Source organism: Indicator indicator, unplaced genomic scaffold (assembly GCF_027791375.1).
Source record: "Indicator indicator isolate 239-I01 unplaced genomic scaffold, UM_Iind_1.1 iindUn_scaffold_311, whole genome shotgun sequence".
NCBI classification, from domain to species: Eukaryota; Metazoa; Chordata; class Aves; order Piciformes; family Indicatoridae; genus Indicator; species Indicator indicator.
In genome coordinates this window covers 1,069-22,500 of record NW_026539354.1, presented here as the reverse complement: position 1 = coordinate 22,500, position 21,432 = coordinate 1,069, and the positions used below count along the sequence as shown (strand labels likewise).

At 50.5% G+C, this 21,432-nt stretch overlaps 1 protein-coding gene across 1 annotated transcript in view; it reads left to right on the top strand.

Annotated features, from left to right (window-relative positions):
* MDM4 (MDM4 regulator of p53) overlaps positions 1-18,676 on the top strand; it is a gene marked incomplete at its 5' end in the record, with an annotated part of 19,220 nt that extends 544 nt beyond the window's left edge. The window contains 8 exons of the mRNA XM_054399041.1: positions 952-1,085; positions 2,952-3,001; positions 11,307-11,368; positions 12,110-12,209; positions 13,919-14,067; positions 14,922-15,056; positions 15,964-16,044; positions 18,098-18,676. Of these exons, the coding sequence (XP_054255016.1) occupies positions 952-1,085; positions 2,952-3,001; positions 11,307-11,368; positions 12,110-12,209; positions 13,919-14,067; positions 14,922-15,056; positions 15,964-16,044; positions 18,098-18,667 (1,281 nt within the window). The remainder of the gene's footprint in view (positions 1-951; positions 1,086-2,951; positions 3,002-11,306; positions 11,369-12,109; positions 12,210-13,918; positions 14,068-14,921; positions 15,057-15,963; positions 16,045-18,097) is intronic.
* Positions 18,677-21,432: the final 2,756 nt, after the last annotated feature.

The following is a 21,432-nucleotide window of genomic DNA, read 5'->3' as shown; positions in this document are numbered from 1 at the left end:
TTGATAGAAGATCCTAACCCCACCTGGCTCCAGCCTCCTTTCAAGGAGCTGCAGAGAGCAATGAGGTCTCCCTCAGCCTCCTTTCCTCCAGGCTGAACACCCCCAGCTCCCTCAGCTGCTCCTCACCAGCCCTGCTCTCCAGACTCTTCACCACCTTCATTACCCTTCTCTGGACCTGCTCCAGCCCCTCAATGCCCAGTGCCAAATGCTGGCTCCATGTAGGGATCAACATCTTCACTTGGTCAGCTCAGGGTTTTCCATGGTGGGTGGAGTACTGTTAGCAACATTTTGGTGATCCTGACCTTCAGGGGACTCCCTCTGGGGAGCAGTGGGAGGTGGAACCTGCTTGAGATGGTGCTTAATGCACTTTGCCTCCTCCTCTTGCACTCTGGATTGCTGACTGGAGCTGGCAGTGTCCCCTGAGCTTTCAGAGCTGTGGAGCTGATGCTCTTGGTTCTGCACCTTGCAGACTGTCTGCTGGGATAGGATGAGAGGCAATGGATTGAAGCTTGAGGAGAGCAGATTGAGACTGGAGATTAGGAAGGCATTTTTGCCACTGAGGGTAGGGAGACACTGGAAGAGGGAGGTTTTGGCTGCCCCCTCCCTGGAGGTGTTCAGGGGCAGGCTGGATGAGGCCCTGAGCAGCCTGGGCTGGTGGGAGGGGTCCCTGCTCCATCAGGTCCATGTCCTCCCTGTGCTGAGGGCTCCAGAGCACTCCAGGTGAGGACTCCCAACTTCAGCTCAGTTTTCCTTCTTGCCAAGGGTTAATAACTCCAAACCTTGCAGCCACAATTCTGCCTTGGCTGGCAGACACCCCCCAGGCTGCAGGGGTGGGTCAGGGCCAGCTGCTGCCTCCCTCCCTCCCTCTGCACAGGGCAGCAGGAGGCAAGGAGGGAAGGCAGTGCCCAGGGTGCCTGTGCAGAGGTGGCTGATGGTTTGCTGTCTGCACAGGTGATGCATTTCCTGGGCCAGTACATCATGGTGAGGCAGCTGTATGACAAGAGGCAGCAGCACATGGTGCACTGTGGAGGAGATCAGCTGGGAGAGCTGCTGGGCCTGGAGAGCTTCTCTGTCAAAGATCCAAGGTAGGCCAAAGTCACCTCTGATGTGGGTTCTGTTGCAGAGGGTCCTGAGACAGGAGACTTTTTGGGGTCACCCTGCAAATAAACCTCCCTGGGCACCAAGTGCCCTGCTCAGAGGCACAGAAACCTCCCTGGGCACCAAGTGCCCTGCTCAGAGGCACAAAAACCTCCCTGGGCACCAAGTGCCCTGCTCAGAGGCACAAAAACCTCCCTGGGCACCAAGTGCCCTGCTCAGAGGCACAAAAACCTCCCTGGGCACCAAGTGCCCTGCTCAGAGGCACAGAAACCTCCCTGGGCACCAAGTGCCCTACTCAGAGGCACAGAAACCTCCCTGGGCACCAAGTGCCCTACTCAGAGGCACAGAAACCTCCCTGGGCACCAAGTGCCCTGCTCAGAGGCACAAAAACCTCCCTGGGCACCAAGTGCCCTGCTCAGAGGCACAGAAACCTCCCTGGGCACCAAGTGCCCTACTCAGAGGCACAGAAACCTCCCTGGGCACCAAGTGCCCTACTCAGAGGCACAGAAACCTCCCTGGGCACCAAGTGCCCTGCTCAGAGGCACAAAAACCTCCCTGGGCACCAAGTGCCCTGCTCAGAGGCACAAAAACCTCCCTGGGCACCAAGTGCCCTGCTCAGAGGCACAGAAACCTCCCTGGGCACCAAGTGCCCTACTCAGTGGCAAATAAACCTCCCTGGGCACCAAGTGCCCTGCTCAGAGGCACAAAAACCTCCCTGGGCACCAAGTGCCCTGCTCAGAGGCACAGAAACCTCCCTGGGCACCAAGTGCCCTACTCAGAGGCACAGAAACCTCCCTGGGCACCAAGTGCCCTGCTCAGTGGCACAGAAACCTCCCTGGGCACCAAGTGCCCTGCTCAGTGGCACAGAAACCTCCCTGGGCACCAAGTGCCCTGCTCAGAGGCACAGAAACCTCCCTGGGCACCAAGTGCCCTGCTCAGAGGCACAGAAACCTCCCTGGGCACCAAGTGCCCTGCTGAGTGGCAAATAAACCTCCCTGGGCACCAAGTGCCCTGCTCAGAGGCAAATAAACCTCCCTGGGCACCAAGTGCCCTGCTCAGTGGCACAAAAACCTCCCTGGGCACCAAGTGCCCTGCTCAGAGGCAAATAAACCTCCCTGGGCACCAAGTGCCCTGCTCAGAGGCAAATAAACCTCCCTGGGCACCAAGTGCCCTGCTCAGAGGCACAGAAACCTCCCTGGGCACCCAAGTGCCCTACTCAGAGGCACAGAAACCTCCCTGGGCACCAAGTGCCCTGCTCAGAGGCACAGAAACCTCCCTGGGCACCAAGTGCCCTGCTCAGAGGCACAGAAACCTCCCTGGGCACCAAGTGCCCTGCTCAGTGGTTTGTTGATGATACCTTGGCCAAGTTTAAGTTGAGCTCCTTTGTTCTGAAGACAGGCTGAGAGAGTTGGGGCTGTTCAGCCTGGAAAGAAGGCTCCAGGGAGACCTTAGAGCAACCTTCCAGTGCTGAGGGAGAGCTGGGGAGGGACTTTTGACAGGGGCAGGGAGTGACAGGATGAGAGGTGATGGCTTCAGACTGGGAGAAGCTGGATGGAGATGAGACATGTAATAGAAATCCTTCCCCATGAGGGTGGTGAGGCACTGGAACTGGTTGCCCAGAGAAGCTGTGGAGGCTCCAAGCCTGGAAGTGTCCAAGGCCAGGCTGGATGAGGCCCTGAGCAGCCTGGTGGGAGGTGTCCCTGCCCATGGCAGGGGGGTTGGAGCTGGGTGAGCTTCAAGGTCCCTTCCAACCCAACCCAACCCATTTTGTGACTGAGCTGAGTGCAGTCCCTGGTTAGAAGGCTGCTGCAGGATGTTCTGAGTGTGCTCACCTGCTGCCTTCTTTCCCACAGCCCAGTCTATGACATGTTGAAAAGGAACCTGACTTCTGCTGCCCTGACAGGTAGGTTTGGCACAGTGTGGGCAATTCAGGTCTGTTCAATGTAGTGTTGATGTAAGTGGGTAAGTACTGAGCCTGAGAAAAGAGACATGGTTCTGAAGCTGGACCAAACTGCTGCTGAGATCTCTTTGAGCCATCTGCCTTCCGTGTGTGTCCACCATCAGGAGCTGTGATTTCAAATCAGTTCATTGTTTTGAGTTGTGTGGCTGCCTGCAACCCAAGCCCTGGAGCAGCCTGCCACAGACTGTCTGAAGTAGCCTGCCACAGCTACTGTGTGGCTGTAGGACCCCATCCAAACCATGACTGAGCTCTCAGTTTCACAGAGTCCTGGAATGGCTCAGGTTGGAAGCACCTCAGAAATCCTCTCCAACCACCCTGCCGTGGGCAGGGACACCTCTCAGCTAGACTCAGCTGCCCAAGGCCTCATCCAACCAGGAGGAGGCAGCCACAGCCTCCCTGGGCAGCCTGTGCCAGAGTCTCACCACCTTCCTGTGAAGAACTTCTTCCTCAGCTCCACTCTAACCCTGCTCTGCCTCAGCTTCAACCCATTCCCCCTTGCCCTTGCCTCTAGACACCCTCAAGTCCCTCTGCAGCCTTCCTGCAGGATCCCTTCAGGTACTGGGAGGAAGCTCTTAAGTTCCCTCCAGAGACTTTCATGCCAGGCTGTGACTTCTCACTCTGACTTTATACTTCCATAGTCCTCAGACCAAGTACAAAAGTGCTGCAAACCCATAGAGGTCTGGAGCTTAATCAAACACTTGAACCTTTAAAGGTCACTGTCCAGCTCATAAGAGAAATCAAATCAAATCAATCTCCACTGGGAGGCCTTCAGTCATAAATTAAAATTTATTCTTAAACCAACCTCAGCTCCTGGCTTCCTTCAGCCACTTGCCCTTGGACAGCAGAGGAGCTTCACCTGATAAAAAAAAATCCTCTTCTGGTGGAGCTGCAAGGAAACCCTGGGGGAGCTGCACCAGGAGAGCTCTGGATTCCTGAGCTGGGATCTCTGGACTTAGTTCATAGAGTCACTGAGGTTGGAGAAGGCCTCTCAGATCATCAGCTCCAGCATCAGCCCAACCCCACCATGGCCATCAAACCCTGGCCCCAGGTGCCATGGCCACAGCTTCTTGGACCCCTCCAGGGATGGGGACTCCACCACCTCCCTGGGCAGCCTCTCCCAATCCCTGACCACTCTTGCCACAAGGAAATTGTTCCTCATCTCCAACCTAAAACTGTGGTGCAGGCCACAGAGGCTCAGTCTCCTTTTGCACACCCACCTAAGAGCTTCTGCAAAGGTAGAAACTGAGAAGGCACAGCCCTGAAGTGTTGTCCTCTGCTTTGAGCCATGTTTTGGTGCCTCTGAGGTCCCTCTCCTTTCTTTACCTAAGTGGACTCTGCTCTGAAGATGTTGCCTGCAGAGTAACTGTGTGAGTGCTGTTCCCTGGTGATTCCCTGGCCTCTTCCCTATGGCACTGGACATGGAGAGCAAAGGATCCCAGCCAGGCACCCTCTCCTCTGCTGCCCTGTGCCCTTGGCTGTGGTGTGTGGCTGTGGCTGTGTGTGTGGCTGGGCCACTCAGGGAATCCTGGAATGGCTTAGGTTGGAAAAGGACCTTAGAGATCATCTACTGCAACCTCCCTGTGGTGTAACTCTTGAAAGCTGCCCAAGGATTTGCTGCTCCTGTCAGGAGGTGATCTCTGAGTCCTGCCACGTGGCTGCTTGTGTGTGAGTGTGCCTGGGAAACAAACCAAGCTTGGCAGACCAGACCTTGAACAGATCCATAGGGATCCTGGAGTGGTTTGGCTTGGAAGGGACCTCCAAAGCTCATCCAGTCCAACCCCCTGCACTCAGCAGGGACATCCTCCACTGGATCAGGTTGCTCAGAACTTTGTCCAGCCTCACCTTGAGTATCTCCAGGGATTGAGCCTCAACCACCTCCCTGGGCAACCTGCTGCAGTGTTCCAGCAGCCTCTTGGTGCAGAACTTGTTCCTCACATCCAATCTCAATCTGCTCTGCTCTCATTTCAAACCATTGCCCTGGTCCTGGCCCTGCAGGCCTTTGGGAGCAGTCCCTCTGCAGCCTTCTTGTAGCTCCTGCAGGTACTGGAAGCTGCTCTAAGGTCCCCCTGGAGCCTTCTCTTCTGTAGGCTGAACACCCCCAGCTCCCTCAGCCTGTCCTGGTAGCAGAGGTTCTCCAGCACCCTGAGCATTTTCATGGCTTCCTCTGGACTGTGTCCATCAGGTCCAGCTCCTTTCCTGTATTGAGGGCCCCACAGCTGGCCCCAGCCCTGCAGGTGAGGTCTCCCCAGAGCAGAGCAGAGGGGCAGGATCCTCTCTCTCCAGCTCTGGCCACACTGCTTTGGATGCAGCCCAGGCTGCCCTTGGCCTTCTGTGCTGCCAGTGGCCATTGCTGGCTCCTGTCCAGCCTCTCCCCCACCAGCACCCCCAAGTCTTCTGCAGGGCTGCTCTCAACCTCACCACCCCTCAGCCTGGATTGGCATCTAGGATTGCCCTGACCTAGGTGCAGGACTTCAGAGCCTATGATGGGCTCTTTTGAAGGGAGTGGAGGGAGGAGAAGAGAGGTAGGAGGTGGTACGCATAGAGGAGGTTACGGAAATAAAGAGGTAGGAGGAGAAAGAGAGGGCCTAGAAGAAGAGAGGGTTTTATGGTGCTTTTGATTTTTGAAGAGAGGGGTGAGGAGGTCCTAGGGGTGGTGGACTTGGAGGAAAGAGGAGAGGGGTCTCCCAACAGTTCAAAGTCCCCCCTCCTGCTGTTTCGTAATTGGGGCCAGGGGCAGTTTCTGGCTCTTGCACTACCCTGTGGTTGTGTGTGTTTTTTGTTTGTGTTATTCATTATCCAAAGCGCAGTGGGGGTGTACCGGTTTGCTTTGAATCCGCACAGGCATTAGGGCAGGCAGGGAGTACTCAGGGACACTTCTCTTAAAAAAGCTATTCACTTTGGAGGTTGGAGAAGAGGTAATATAAAATAAAAAAAAATGATTTTAAAAAGTAGAAATAAAAAAAAATAAATAAAGTAGTAATGTAAAAATTATAAATAAAAATGAGTAAGTAAAAAAAGTATGAGTTTAAGTGAGGCGCTGTGACTTGCAGCAACATCTGCCCCTAATCAAGCCTCTGGAGCTCTTTCCAGAAAATGGATATAAGAGCCTCTGTATCCTGATGTTTGTGGTTTTTTGTTTGTATTTTCTTTGTTATGTTTTTTGGTGTATTGTGTTTTGTTTATCTGTATTGGTATTGTGAAGGGGTCTCTTTTGATTTGTTGCTGATTGGGTCTATGTTGTTGTTCCCTACACTTTTGGCCCTCCACCCTTGTGCCTGTGCCATCTCCAGTGAATGAGTGAGAAGAGATGACAGTAGAGGGTGAGAGGAGAGATGTGGAGGGTCAGGCCATAGTGTGCGATAAAGGGGACTGGTGATGTTGAAGACTGCAGACATGGTAGGGGAAGATAGAAAGGGACAGAACCTCACCTAGGAAGAAGAGAAAAGAAAGAAGAAAAGAGAAGAAGAAGAAAAAGAAAGGATAAAGAAAGAAAAAGAAAGAAAAAGAAGAGAAAAGAAAAGAAAAAAGAAGAAAAGAAAGAAAAAGAGAAAAAGAAAAAGAAGAAGAAGAAAAGAAGAGAGAAAAGAAAGAAAAAGAAGGAAAAAGAAAAGAAGAAAAAGAAAGAAAAAAGAAGAAGAAAGAGAAAGAAAGAAAAAATAGAAAGAAAAAGAAAAGAAAGAAGATGACAGACCTCAACGTTGTCCTTTGCAAGGACCTTGAGGAAAGAAGAAGGAGAGAAGAAAAGAGGGAGGGAATGAAGGAGTAGGAACCTAAGTGAACAAGGGGTTAGAAGAAGAAAGGATAGGAAGAAGATAGGAAAAGAGAGAAGATAGAGAAAACATCCTCCTCTTTTGAAGAATGGACATTTGGTGGAAATTAGTCGTGTGGTGTCTGGGTTGGTGGGCCTTCCCAAAGGGAAAGGAAAGGGAAAGGAAAAAAAAAAAAAAGAAAAGAAAAACCTTCCAAGATGGGAAAAGAAAAAAAAAAAAAGAAAGTTTTTTGTTTGGTTGTTTTTTTTGTTTTTTTTTTTTTTGTTTTTTTTTTTTTTTTTTTTTTTTTGTTTTTTTTTTTTTTTTGGTTTTTTTGTTTGTTTTTTTTTTTTTTTTTTTTTTGTTTGTTTGGTGTTGTTTTTTTGTTGGTTTTTGTTTTTTTTTGTTTTTTTTTTTTTTGTTTTGTTTTTTTTTTTTTTTTTTTTTTTTTTTTTTTTTTTTTGTTTTTTTTTTTTTTTTTTTTTGTGTTTTTTTTTTTTTTTTTTTTTTTTGTTTTTTTGTTGTTTTTTTTTTTTTTGTTTTTTTTTTTTTTTTTTTTTTTTTTTTTTTTTTTTTTGTTTTTTTGTTGTTTTTTTTTTTTTTTTTCTTTTTTTTTTCTCCAACAGGGCTGTGTTGGACTGGCTTGTGAGGTGGAATGCGCTGGTGTGGTGTGAGGTGAGAGGCTGTTTAATTCTAATTCTTAGGATGAGAACGAAGAGGTGAGGATATGGTATATCTCAGTGGTGGAGTGTGAACGAAGAGTGTTTGAGGGTGTCTGGTCGTGTGAGATTGTTGATTGAGAAGGGAGAGTGTGACGAGTGAGAGGAGTGTGTGGGGAGGGCGGGAGAGGGAGCGAGTCGGTGGAGAGGCTTAGTAATTATTTTCGATAGTAATTCGCGAATTATATTTCATAATTTTTGTTTGTATATCTTTGGCCGTGTTCGTAATATTTTTGCACTTTTTGGGCAGTCAAAGTGTTTGGTCTTTGATTAGGTAGAATTTTGACAAATACATTAGGGAATTTAGAATGGTGTTTTAAATTTTTTTATTTGGTTAATTTAATTATTTTATAAATTAATTCCTCCCTCTCACCCTGCTGCCTAGCACCTTTTTTGCAGTGCTGCGAAACATGAGTCTGTATGGCCTTCCTCTCTCTTTTCCCTTCAGGGTGTTAAAGTATGGTGTTAAGTAAATAAATGCCTGGGTGCAGGAGCGGTAAGGGGGGGGTGGATAAGGATAAAAAAAAGGCTGGTGTGACTGATTGAGTGGAAAAGTGGAAAGGAAGAAAGGAATGAAAATTTTGTGATGAATGATGTTTGAAAGGTTTCTGTGATTGTATGTGTTTGATGCTTGATGTGGTGAAGGATGTGGACTGTTGGAACTTTTTTGTGTGTGGTTGAAAGAAGGAAGGCGAGTTGAAAGGAAGAAAGGAGGAAAGAAGTGCTTGGAAAGGAGGAATGGGGGCTGGGGGTTGTGAATTTTTGTGTGATGGAAAGGAGAAGGAGTGATAAGGAAACAAAGGCTGGGGTGGTGGTGAATGTGAAGAACAATTGAAAGAAAGAAAGGCACAGTGAGAAAGGAAAAAAAAATGTGAGAAAGTGAAGTTGATGAAAAGCTGGGTGAGTGAATAGTAACGGGGTGAAAAAAGTGAGGAAAGATGAACGTGAAAATAGTAATGGGAGAAAAATGTGGTGGAGAAGAATGAATGAAACAATATAAAGTGGCCGTGAAAAGTTGAAAGGATGAAAAATGAAATGTGTGAAGAAAGAAAAGCTGGTGAAATGTGAAATGGAAATTAGGTGAAATGGCACCACCACAGCCTTGAAAAGGAATTGAAAGAAGAATTTGAAAAGTGATATGAGAAATGAAAATGAGATGGAAAATGTGAAAGAAAAATGAAAAGGCACAGAACATGGGGGTAGGGGTGTAGTGGTAGGTTGTAGAATTGGTTTATTTTATAGAAGAGCCCTGGCGGCAAAAATCCTGGGCAAAGGTCGCTTGGCCACAATCTACAGGGGGGCTGTGGCAGGCAATCCTTGTGGCCTGTGGCTACGGGTCTTGTTATGTGGGCTTAGTGTGTGGGTGTTGTGTTGGCATGTCGGCTTGTTGGCCATTGGTGCTTTGGTGGCATAGATGGTAGAGGTATTAGATTTTAGAAAGCCCTGTAGAGTAGGAATTTTGGTTTAGAGTGCCGCTGTGGCATATGCTGTTGATTGGCATTGTGCTTGTGCTGGTTGGTGGTGGGCCACAGTCATTTATTTTTTTGTCCACAGTTTTTTTAACTTTTTTGGTTTTTTGGGGCCATTTTATACATTTTCTTGGGCCCATAAGTGAGTGTGGGCAGGATGTAGTTTCGGGAGAGATGGAGTGAGTGGTTTCCACTTTCGGCTGGCCAAAAAGATCGACAAGTCGGGCAAGTGAAAGGCGAGGAGTTGGTACTTGGTTGAAGGGGGTGGTTCACTTTTCCGCCTGGGTAGCAGCAGGTAGTTTGTAGTTTTTTTTGGAGCAGCTGGGGTATTGCGTGCCACCTTTTTGATCGTTGTGGGGCGGGTTGAGGGGAAAGGATCGCTGGGGTAATCAGGAGTGTGGAGTATGGACTGCCTTCTGGGGGTGGGTTCGTTTTCAGCAGGGGAAATGATTTCTTCTGTGCGGCGGATTTTTCTTGCTGCGGGATGGTATTGCAACAAGCGGGGGAGAGTAGCAGGCAAGAGGAAAAGCGACAGGAGGAGGTTCAAGAGCAGGACGGAGCAGTTGCATAGGGCAAGGCAGCACCTTTGCCGAATTTCTGTTCCCTAGCAGCCTCACTGCTCTTTGGGAAGGCTTCTCTGGAAGCTGCCCCGGGGAGGTTGCTGCAGAGCTCCCTCCGGTGCATGTGCAGAAGGTTCTCTTGAACTGGCTAGGGTTTGCACTTGGGTTTGTTTTGGTCTTGGGGCTGCCCTTTCTAATGAGCTATTGGCTTGGGGGGGCCAACAAGCATAATTCCTCCTGGGTTCAGCTGGTTGGGAAGGCAGGGATTCTGATCTGGGAGAGGGATAATGTTACCACAAGCTGCCCAGAAGCTGCTTTGCTGCCCTGGGGCAGTGGCAAGAAATTTCCCTTTGCTTTTGGGCCAGAGCTAAGCACAAATCTAAAGGTACCAGAAAAAAAAACACAAAGAAGAGAGAGGAGTCCTCTGTTTCTTTCCTTGCCCTTATCCTTCAGGAAAAGGGAGGACGGGTTTGCTGTTTCTTCTGTAAGACAGAGCAGAGGTGTTGTCCTCAGGGGTTTTGGGTTTTTGGAGCCCAGAATGGGTGGGGTTGGGAAGAAGGGGGAAGACCTGTCTATGCTAATCCTGTTCACTTTCACCCTGCCCTGGGCCCAGGAGGGAGGGTCACTCCCACCAGCCCCAGCTTGCCCTAGGGCCTCACATCAGGCAGGGCCCTCTCTTTCCAAAACTCTAGGGAGGGGGGAGCAAGCCAAAAACCAAGGCCCTAAAGGGGGGCAGAGCCACACTGACTCCCTGGGCCCCTAGCCTGTGCCAGTTTGCCTCACCAACCCTCCCCACTCTGCTCCCCTTCTTTCAGCTGAAGGTTGAATCTGATCAAGCTTTCCAAGGAGCATCCCCAGGCGCTTGCTGCTAGAAGCTGCCTGGCTGGGGTTCCTGCCTCAGTGCACAGAAGATTCTTTGTGTAAGGGCCTGCGGAGCTGCTCCCCCCGGGCGGTGGGGTAGGATTGTGTGATGGCAGGGACCAGGAGGGTCAGGCCTCCAGCCCTCTAGGGGAAAAAAAAAACGAAAAAAAAAAGAAAAAAATAAAAAAAAAAAAAAAAAAATAAAAAAAAAAAAAAAAAAAAAAAAAAAAAAAAAAAAAAAAAAAAAAAAAAAAAGAGCACTTTTGCTCCTTGTGAAGAAGTTTCTTCCATGCTGGGAGGTTTCATCAAGCTTCATCTCCAAGGAGGCAGAGACTCCTCTGTCCATAAGCTGTTGGCTCCATACATCCAGGGAATGGCAGAGTGATGCCTCTCTAGGGAATGGCCATGAAGGGGCCCTGCTTCTCTTCAAGGGTTCCACACAATGCCAGGTTGGAAAGGACCCCAAGGATCATCTGGGCCAACCTTGCTAGGTGCTGGTGTGGCTGCCATGAGCTGGCTCAGCAGCCTGCCCAGCTGAGCCCTCACACCGACCGAGGCAGGGGGATCCACTGCCTGGGAGATGATCCCAGCCAGATCCACACAATGGTTTGGGTTGGAAGGGATCTTGAAGATCATCCAGTTCCACCCCCCCTGGCATTGCCAGGGCCACCTCCCACCACAGCAGGCTGGACAGTGCCAGATCTTCTTCTGGATTCCTCTGGGAATCTCCCCACCATTAACTCTTCCCCATCGCTTTTTCCGTGGGGGGAGTCTGCATCCAGCTAGGGGCTCCTTAGAGGTCTGCCAAGCCTGGCTGGTTGGTTGCTTGCTGAAGACCCCTCTGTGTTGTGAGAAGGAAGGTTTTTTCTCTTCTTTTACCTGCCATCTAGATGCTGCAGAGACTCTCCCACAGGAGCAGAGCGTCGATAGGCCAAGCCGAGACCAGCTGAAGGTAAACCCACTGCCCGGTGGTTTCTTTTCTTGTACAGAGTTGCCCCTTCTCTGTACCTGTGCATGGTGGACTGCCAGAACTTTTTTTGTGCTGCTTGGCTGCCAGGTCCTCACCTTCCTGAAAAGTTCTTGGGAGTCCACAGGGCAGGGACAGAGTGACCCTTCTCTGTTCTCCTCCTACCAGAGTGCCAGTCTCTGAGCGCGTTTCTCTGGGGTGTAGCACTTCTGGTCCTCACTTCCTCCAGCCTGCTCTTGGATGTCTTTTCCTGCCTTTCCCTCCTCTCCTTCTCCCAACCTTTCTCTTTGAGTAGGAATTGCCACATCCTGAAGCAGGTTTTTTTTGTCTTTTTAGCAGGATTTTGTGTTCAGAAGCTTGCAGGTAGAGCCTGAAACCTAGGAAAAATCTTTGCACCTTCAAACTTTGGGGTTAAGGTTGCCTGAGCTGGGAGGTGTCTGGGGGTCAAAGAGTCAATGAAATCACAGCAAAAATGGGAACTTTTTTTGGACTTCTGCCAACCTGAAGATTTTTCCTGGGTTGCAGGCGTACTGTTTGTGCTGATTCCAGATGCATTAGAGTCCTGAAAGGGTTAATAGTCTGTAGGTTTGGCTCAGAACCTTTTTGTTTCTCTTCATAACTTCTTGGTCTTGGACTGCAGCTGGTGGCTGGGACTGGAAGTGCTACATCCCCTTGTCCCTGTAAGCTCTGCTGGACTAACATTTGGTTTTTCCTTCCTCCATGCAGTTTAGCCAGCAAGAAGGAGGTTCTGTGGCTGGGATCATGGAGGGTGAGAGCACTGCTGCTGCTTTGTCTACCTCAGAGCAAAAATGTGAGCATTGTGAAGGTGAGTGCCAGCTCTCCTGTGTCACACAGTGTGCTCTGCCCCTTCACTGTGGCAGGTTGAGTTCTGCATCAGCAAAGTGACAGAATCCCAGAGTGGCTGAGGTTGGAAGGGACCTCAGAGATATCTCCTCCAAGCTCCCCACCACGGGCAGGGACACCTCTCAGCCAGACTCAGCTGCTCAAGGCTTCATCCAGCCTGGCCTTGAACACCCCCAGGCAGGAGGCAGCCACAGCCTCCCTGGGCAACCTGTGCCAGAGTCTCACCACCCTCCTGCTGAAGAACTTCCTCAGCTCCACTCTAACCCTGCTCTGCCTCAGCTTCAAACCATTCCCCCTTGGCCTGTCTCTCGACACCCTCAGGAGAAATCTCTCTGCAGCCTTCCTGCAGGATCCCTTCAGCTATTGGAAGGCAGCTCTGAGGTCCCCTTGGAGTCTTCTCCAGGCTGGAGACCCCCAGCCCCCTCAGCCTGTCCTCACAGCAGAGCTGCTCCAGCCCTTGGATCACCTTTGTGGCCTCCTCTGGCCTCACTCCACAGCTCTGTGTCCTCCTGCTGGGGACACCAGGACTGGAGGCAAGATTGGAGATGAGGTCTCAGCAGAGCAGAGCAAAGAGGCAGAATCCCCTCTCCTGCCCTGCTGCCCACACTCCTGATGCTTCAGGGGGCTGCTGAGAGGGTGATAAAAACCTGCTGTGGAGCAGAATCTTTCAGAATCAGTCTTGGGTTTTTGTGTGCTAAAGCTTGAGAGAACTGCAGGTGTTCAAAGGGGGCTCTTGATGGACTTGTTTTCTGTTTGGGCTCATAAATAAACAACCACTTGGAAAGAAAAATGGCAGCAGCTGAAGCCCCCCAAAGCACATTTGTCACAATGCCATGAAACGTTTGCTGAAGGGGGATTTTTAAATGCTGAAATCAGATCTGCATCTTATTTAATCTCCCCAAGAGAGCCTTCCTTGATTCCACAGAGCACAGCCTGGGTGGTCACTACCTGCAAACCAAGTGGGGGAACTGATCCACAAGGGACAGTTTTTGTTTGGTTCTGGGTTTTGGTTTTTTGTTTTTTTTTTTTTTTTTTGCCTTTTTTTCTGATCTAGCCAGCTCCTTCACATGTAGACATTTCCTTTGGTTTAATGCCTGGGGGATTGCTTCCTGCTTCCCTCATTTGGGTTTCTGATGTTCCAGGAGCAGCTTTCCCTGGGTTTCTGCTTTGTATTCTCACCACAAGGCATCTCATTTGTTAAAGCAAATCTCCTTTGCAACTGGGGGGGGGGGGAGGGGGAGGTATTTCCAGATCAAATGAGAATGGGGAAGATGATTTCCTGGCTGCTCCCACAAAAGAGGTGGGAACAGTCCTTGGGTGTGCCTTTGAGATTCTTGGCACTGAAGAGAGGCAGCCAAGGTTGCCTTGAAATTCAGAGTTTAAGATCATAGACTGAACACAGGGGGAAAAGGAGGCTGCAGCATGGGGTGGTGGAGGATGGATTCTGACCTTCCTGCTTCCTACTGGGATTAGGGCTGGACACAGGAGTACAGCTCTGCCATCCCTACACTTCTACCACCCCAACAGCCTCAGCCCCCAAAGCTCTTCCCAGCAAATGGCTGTAAGAAGAGCAGGAAAGGTTCCTAAAGCCAGCTGGGGGCAGGTTTTCCTCTGCTGGTCTCTCCAAAGCTGTAGCTGTGGCATGACTTAGACTCTGCTTGGGTCTTACAGACAAAGACCTCTCTAAAAGCAAGAAGCCTAAACTGGACCTGGTGTTTGAGGAGTGGGATGTAGCAGGCCTGCCCTGGTGGTTTTTAGGCAACCTCAGAAGCAATTACAAGTCCAGAAGTAATGGATCAACAGACATTCAGACTAACCAGGTGTGTGGAGGCTTGACACAGGTGGCTTGTGCTCTCTTCCTCTCCTCTTTTGCCTTCCAAGTAAATAAAATTAATCTTTCTCCCTCTCTCTCCCTCTCTCTCCCTCTCTCTCCCTCTCTCTCCCTCTCTCTCCCTCTCTCTCCCTCTCTCTCCCTCTCTCTCCCTCTCTCTCCCTCTCTCTCCCTCTCTCTCCCTCTCTCTCCCTCTCTCTCCCTCTCTCTCCCTCTCTCTCCCTCTCTCTCCCTCTCTCTCCCTCTCTCTCCCTCTCTCTCCCTCTCTCTCCCTCTCTCTCCCTCTCTCTCCCTCTCTCTCCCTCTCTCTCCCTCTCTCTCCCTCTCTCTCCCTCTCTCTCCCTCTCTCTCCCTCTCTCTCCCTCTCTCTCTCTCTCTCCCTCTCTCTCCCTCTCTCTCCCTCTCTCTCCCTCTCTCTCCCTCTCTCTCCCTCTCTCTCCCTCCCTCTTTCTCTTTCTTTCTTTCCCCTTCCCACTCCAGGATTTTCAGCCTCTTCCCTTGTGTGTGTTCCAGGTGGTTGGTTACCTTTGGTTTTCTTAGCCAAACCTGGTGCTCTCTAAAGGCTGTGTTCAGCCCTTGGAGGTCCTGCTGCTCTCCAGAGCACTGGTTGTGGTTCAGGAGTTGTCCCTTTTCTGGGGTGGAAGCTGTTACCAAGTGGTGACCAGCGAGCAGGGGGAACAAGACCTTGTGGGAGCTTCCCCTTTCCTCTCCCAGGGGTGATGGAGAGGCTGCCCGGGGCTGGGGAAGGCCCTTAGGAGGAGGGGAGGGGGGATGGCTGTGCTGCTGGAAGTCCTGCTGCTGCCCTTGGGCTCTGAGTGGTCTCTCCCTTCTCTTTTCCCACAGGACATAGACACTGCCATTGTTTCAGATACTACTGATGACTTGTGGTTCCTCAACGAGTGCCCAGCAGAGCAGAGCAGTGCTGCAGTCAAGGTGGAAGCTGTTGGCTGTGAGGAAGTGAAAGAAGGTGACAAAAAGGTAGCTACTCAAGCAGCCAGAGTGTGACTGTGTCCCACAGGCTGGGCCTGCCTGAGGTTGAGCTCCTGGAGGAGCTGTACCCACATCAAGAGTCTCATCTGGGCTGTGAAAAGGCTCTCAGCATTCTGTGCAGGGGGTGAGAGCTTTGCTGTGGAGTCAGGCTGCTGGCTTTGGGGTGAAATGGCACAAAAGTGGTTACAAAGCAACTAAAACTCTAGCAGCAGCTTTGCTGTTTTTCCAGCCACTATCTGCAAGACTTGAGGAGGGCAGATTGAGACTGGAGATGAGGAAGAGAGAGAGTGGAAGAGGGAAGTTGTGGATGTTCCTTCCCTGGAGGTGTTCAAGGCCAGGTTGGATCAGGCCTTGAGCAACCTGGGCTGGTGGGAGGTGCCCATGGCAGGGGGTTGGAATTGGATGATCTTCAAGATCCCTTCCAACTCAAGCCATTCTGTGAGTCTGTGAATGAATTTATGCCTTGTAGAGGGAAAATCCTCAGTTTCCATTGTGGTAGAGGTCAGTGTAAGACTCTGAATGCAGTCTGCCAGCTGGGGTGGCAGTGAGATTGGGCATGGGGGAATGAATCAACTCTGTGTCCAGAAGATTGGAGGTCAGGATTTCTTCCCTGGAAGTGAGCAGCACCACTGAGATCTGGCTGTGTGTTTGTGTGGTTCCTGTGTGCAGCAGAGAGGGCTCTGAGCTGTGACCACAGGCAGAGGAAACCTGAAAGCAGCCCAGCAGCAGTTGCCACCATCCTGGAACACAGGACACAAAGTGGCTTTGCATTGCCTTCCAGGGATGACTTCCTGACCATGGGGGAGTTATCCAGGCAGCTTATTTTGGGTGTACAGTGCCAGGCACAGCATCAATCAAGATTCTTCTGCCCCTCTAACACTTCCCCTCTCTCCAGGTGCCTGAGGAAGAATGTTTGCATGACATTGAGGATTCTCAGTGCCTGAGTGATGACACAGACACAGAAGCTGCTTCTGAGGTAGGACCTGAGCCCACCAATGCTCTGACCCACCCAGCCCAAAGACACCCAGGTGCCTCTCCCAGCCACAGAGAAGTCCTGGAACTTAATGATTGCAGCCACTTCTGGTGGCAGAGAGAGAATTCAGATGTGGACAGCAGGTGGAGAGAGGTGGCTCTGCCTCTCTGCTTTGCTGAGACCTCGCCTGCAGTGCCAGCTCTGGAGCCCTCCCCACAGGCTCTGAGTGGATTCTCTCCTCACTTCCAAAGCAGTGAGAGCTTCAGGGCTGTCCTGGGCACCCAGCATGCAGAGGAACCTTGATCTTGGCACAGAAATTCCTGCTAAAAAGGTCTTTTTTTTTTTTTTTTTTTTTTTGAGTGTGGGCACCTCCCTTCAGGGACCACAAAGGGCCTGCTTTAGATTTCTGAATCCCTGCCAAGGACTAGACTCCAAATTTCCTTTCAGAGGACAATGTGTAATTAACCTTATTAAGACATGCATGGCTATTATTAGTGCTAACCTCACATAGCATTAGGCTGCCCATGCTGGAAACTGAGGACCTAACCTTCATTCCCTTCCTAGCTGTGTGAAGGGAGAAGTTCAGTCCTGAGTGAAATGAACCCCAGTGGCTGCCCTTGCTGACACTGCCCAGGCACAAAAGGGATGAAGAGTGTAGAAATGAGGAGCATCAGAGAATGCTGGAGTGGTTTGGTTTGGAAGGGACCTCCAAAGATCATCCAATCCAAGCCCCCTGCACTCAACAGGGACATCTTCCACTAGAGCAGGATGCTCAGAGCCCTGTCCAACCTCACCTTGAGTATCTCCAGGGATGGAGCCTCAACTACCTCCCTGGGCAACCTGTTGCAGTGTTCCAGCAGCCTCCTGGTGCAGAACTTGTTCCTCACATCCAATCTCAATCTGCTCTGCTCTCATTTCAAGCCGTTGTCCCTCCTTCCTCCCTCCTGGCCTTCAGCACTCTGGAAGGATTCAATGTCCTCAAGCTGTGCAGGTTATTGAATTTTCAGTGCCTCACTCTGAATCCAAGGGTTTAGAGGCTCCTGGCATCAGTCTTGCCCAGCCTCACTAAGCACCTAGCATCTGTTCTATCTGCACAATTAATAGCATCTTGCTTGATTACCCAACACAGCAGGAGCTGCCCAAGCTCAGAGCTATGATTCAGCTCTCCCATGCCAGGGACATCCTCATTTGTCAAGCATGAAATGTCTAGAAAAAGAAAGCTAACAAATGCTGGTGCCATCAGCTGCAGAAAATGTCCTGAGCCACTTGTGCTGCCTCACAGCAAAACCTCCAACTGCAGGCAGGCTGCAGGGCTGGGACAGAAAAAGGACAGGTGGAAGATTTAGATTGGATGTGAGGAGCAAATTCTGCACCAGGAGGCTGCTGGAACACTGCAACAGGTTGCCCAGGGAGGTGGTTGAGGCTCCATCCCTGGAGATACTCAAGGTGAGGCTGGAGAGGGCTCTGAGCAACCTGCTCTAGAGGAGGATGTCCCTGCTGAGTGCAGAGGGGGTGGACTGGGTGAGCTTTGGAGGTCCCTTCCCACCCAATCCATTCCAGGATTCTATGACAGATGTAAATGCTTGAGGGATCTGCATTTATAGAACTATTGGGCAGCCTTCAGCTCTTGCTGAGCATTGCTCAGCTCCCCTCTGGGGCTGCTCCTCTCCAGGCTCTCAGCCCCAGGGCCCTCAGCCTTTGCTCCTCACACAGCTGCTCCAGGCCCTTCGTCACCCTTGGACTCTCTCCAGTATTTCCCTGTCTCTCTTGAACTGGGGAGCCCAGAACTGGACACAAGACTGCAGAAGTGGCCTCATTAGGGTAAAGTAGAGGGGAAGGAGAACTTTCCTCAGCCTGCTGGCCACACTCTCCATGCACCCCAAGAGTCCTTCTTGGCCACAAGGGCACATCGCAGTCCCTTCTCCACCAGATAACTTATCGGCCACCAAAGCTTTTTTTTTTTCTTGATATAGCTTCTTTGCTGCTTTTGCTGTGTGGACTGTGCAAGACCACAACTCAGGTGTGGTCCTCTTTTTGTCTTCTCCCCCCCACCCAGGACTGCTGGCAGTGCACCAAATGCAAGAAGTTCAACTCTCCAGGCAAGAGGTACTGCTACCGCTGCTGGGCCCTGCGCAAGGACTGGTACTCAGACTGCCCCAGGCTGCCTCATGCCTTTTCTCTCCCTGACATTGATGCTATGCAAAAGAAAAAGGAGGAGGAGGATGAAGGGATAGATGTCCCAGACTGCAGAAGGACCATTTCAGCTCCAGTTGGCCAACCCAAGGAGCTGTACGTGGTAGAAGCTAAACCCCGTGGGGGTGCCTCCAGCTCTCTGGAGTCGCTGGATTTGGCACGAGGGTGTGAGAGCAAGGAGGAGGCCCTGCTGCATTTCCCTCAGCGTAAAAAGGAGGAGGAGGAGGAAATACAATCTTTGGAGAGCATCAAAAAGTTACTCAATCCTTGCTTCTTGTGCCAGCACAGACCACGGGATGGGAACATTGTCCATGGCAGGACTGCTCACCTTGTGGCCTGCTTCAAGTGTGCGAAGATGCTGAAGAAAAAGAGATCTCCTTGCCCAGTGTGCAGGAAAGAGATCGAGCTGGTGATCAGGATCTTCATGGGGTAGCTGTGCCTCTTCAGGCCCTGCTCCACCATAGCTTTTTCTTGCACTCACACAAACCAACCCTGACTTCAGAGCTCAGCCAGTGAATACCAAAGAGAAATTAAAGTTCGACTCTGTCCCAAGAACACTGAGGAGTGCTCTGCAGTGACCCTGAGGAGTGCTCTGCAGTGACCCTGAGGAGTGCTCTGCAGTGACCCTGAGCAGTCCTCTGCATTCACTGAAGCAGCATCCACTGGTGGATGTCCATGGAAATGAAAAGCCTGGAGGGAGCAGCAGGTGACCAGCACTTTGCTATCCATTGCTCCAGCTTTGAAATTGTCTAAATCTTCTATTTTCAGCTGGGTGATGTTAGCAGGATTCTCACAACTGCTCCTTGAAGAAACTACATTTTGGAGAGAGTGATGATTTGGGCTGCTGGAGTGGTGTTCTCCAGCAGGTCAAACCCCTGTGCAATGCCTTCTAAGGGAGGAATCTGCTTCTTGAGATAAGAGAGAGGAGGGGTAGGGAAAAAAGGGTGGGTGGAAGGGAAGTGCAGCCCAAGAGATTTGCCATTTCTCCAAGGATCAGTTCTCCTGAGGGCACTGGGATGCTTTCTGGTTTCTGGGAAGGGTTTGTTGTTGTTGTTTAGTGTGGGTTTGTTAAATAAGGTGAAGGTCTTCTTGCTCCCAGACCTGAAATCAAGTCCTGCCAACCTTTTCCTCTGTGGCTGGCTGGGGTCACACAGCAGGTGGCAAAAGAACAGGGTCCTGCACTTGGTTATTGGAGCTTTGGGTCTAGCACTTGGAGCTTTACCTTTCTTAGTGGTTCCTTTTTTCTCTCCCCTTGCTGTCTTGCACAGCCTTGGTGAAGCCTCCCCAACCTCAGCTCAGCAGCTGCCTTAAACCAGAACAGCTCCTGTGCATCTTTTGGGATGTTCTCATAGCTCCTACCTGCCTGATCTCATCAAGCCAGGCCAGGCAGAAGATGCTTCACACTTCAGTGTCTGAAGTGGCTTTAAAGACAGCATCTGGGGGGAGGGGGAGGGAAAGAATCATTCCTGTAAAGCCCTGATTGCTGCTGGTTCATCTGTGGGCTGTGCTTGGTGTTAGTTTAGTTTTCATTTCCTCCACTGATTTGCTTTTCCCTGTGATTTAACCTCAGAGCTCACAGCATTTAGGTTGTCCTTCAGAGCTGGGCCATGCTTGCTGTTAAAACTCAGCCAGAATTTGGTGTTTCCAAGGTCTAACCCTGTTCTGAGATCATGGCCTAGAGTGTGCTCAGGTCTTCCTCAGCCTTTCTTTTCTCCAAGGGTTGGGAGAAAACCTGCACCATGCAGGGGTGGCAGCAGAGCCTTCACCTTTCATACCTGTAGGCATTCAGCAGAGTGCAGAACAAACCCTGCTCTGTCAGCCCCTCTGGAATTCCCTCCCTCCTCTAGGAAGCAGAGCTGAAAACAAGGGGAAAAGAGAAGATAGTGCTCCTGCCTTGGTGCTTCCCTGGGTTGTTTCCCTCTTGTTTTCCACTCTCCTTGTGCTGGTCCAACCTTAGCAGGTCAGAGGCATGCAGCAGGAGGTCCCTGCAGGAGGTCCCAGCAAGCTGCCAGGTCACAGCTGGGGCTTCCTCTGCAAAGATCTGCCAGGAGGTGCTGTCCAGTCCCTGCCTGTCACTGCCTAAAGCCAGCTCCACTTTGGTATTTCCCATGGGATTGTGGTTATTGGTCTGAGACTTCTGTTCAGTTGTCGTTTCAAAGCCCTGGAGGAGAGTAGAGTGATGTGGGTTGGGTTTTTTTTTTTTTTTTTTGGTGCACTATGTAAAGTCCATGGGAGTCACTCCACATGGAAAAGCTAACTTACTGCTCCCTTAGCTAAAGGGCTGTTCAGTTGCTGCTGATGCACTTTAGTCATGCTAAGATCCAGCAGCCTTCCTGCCTGGAATCACAGAAGGAAGTTCCTGCCAGGTAGCTCCTTCCCTTCTTCAAGTAGTTCCTTCCTTTTTCCAAGTATTTCTTTCCTTTTTTTCCCCAGGTAGCTCCTCCCTTTTTTTTTTTCCCCAGGTAGCTCCTCCCTTTTTTTTTTTCCCCAGGTAGCTCCTCCCTTTTTTTTTTTCCCCAGGTAGCTCCTCCCTTTTTTTTTTTCCCCAGGTAGCTCCTCCCTTTTTTTTTTCCCCAGGTAGCTCCTCCTTTTTTTTTTTTTCCCCAGTTAGCTCCTTCCCTTTTTTTTTTTTCCCTGGTAGCTTCTTCCCTTTTTTTTTTTTTCCAGTTAGCTCCTTCCCTTTTTTTTTTTCCCTGGTAGCTCCTTCCCTTTTTTTTTTTCCCTGGTAGCTCCTTCCTTTTTTTTTTTTCCCTGGTAGCTCCTTCCCTTTTTTTTTTTCCCCCAGGTAGCTCCTTCCCTTTTTTTTCCCAGGTAGCTCCTTCAAAGGTCTTGTGGCACTTTGTGGCACTCCTGAATACTGTGAATTCCCCTTCAGCCTCTTTGCTTCCAAGAGCAGCACCAAGCAGGAGAGTGTTTGCCAAGCCACCTCTGTGTTTGCACTACTTAAAAGCCAGAAGCTGAGGAGCAGAGGATTTGATGGCCCTGACTGTGTGACCTGCACCTGAACTGAATTAAACTCAGCACATTCTCTCAGCCCTCCCAGCTTTGTCCTTTCATTTGGATTGAGTTTCAAGGAAAACCTTTAAGGAAAGGCCTCTGACCACTTAAGCAGCCTGAGATCTTCCTGCTTCTCCACTTCCAGGGAGGGAGAAGGACCTCCCTCCCATTCCTCCCAGGAGGTATCTGCCTGGCAGTTGG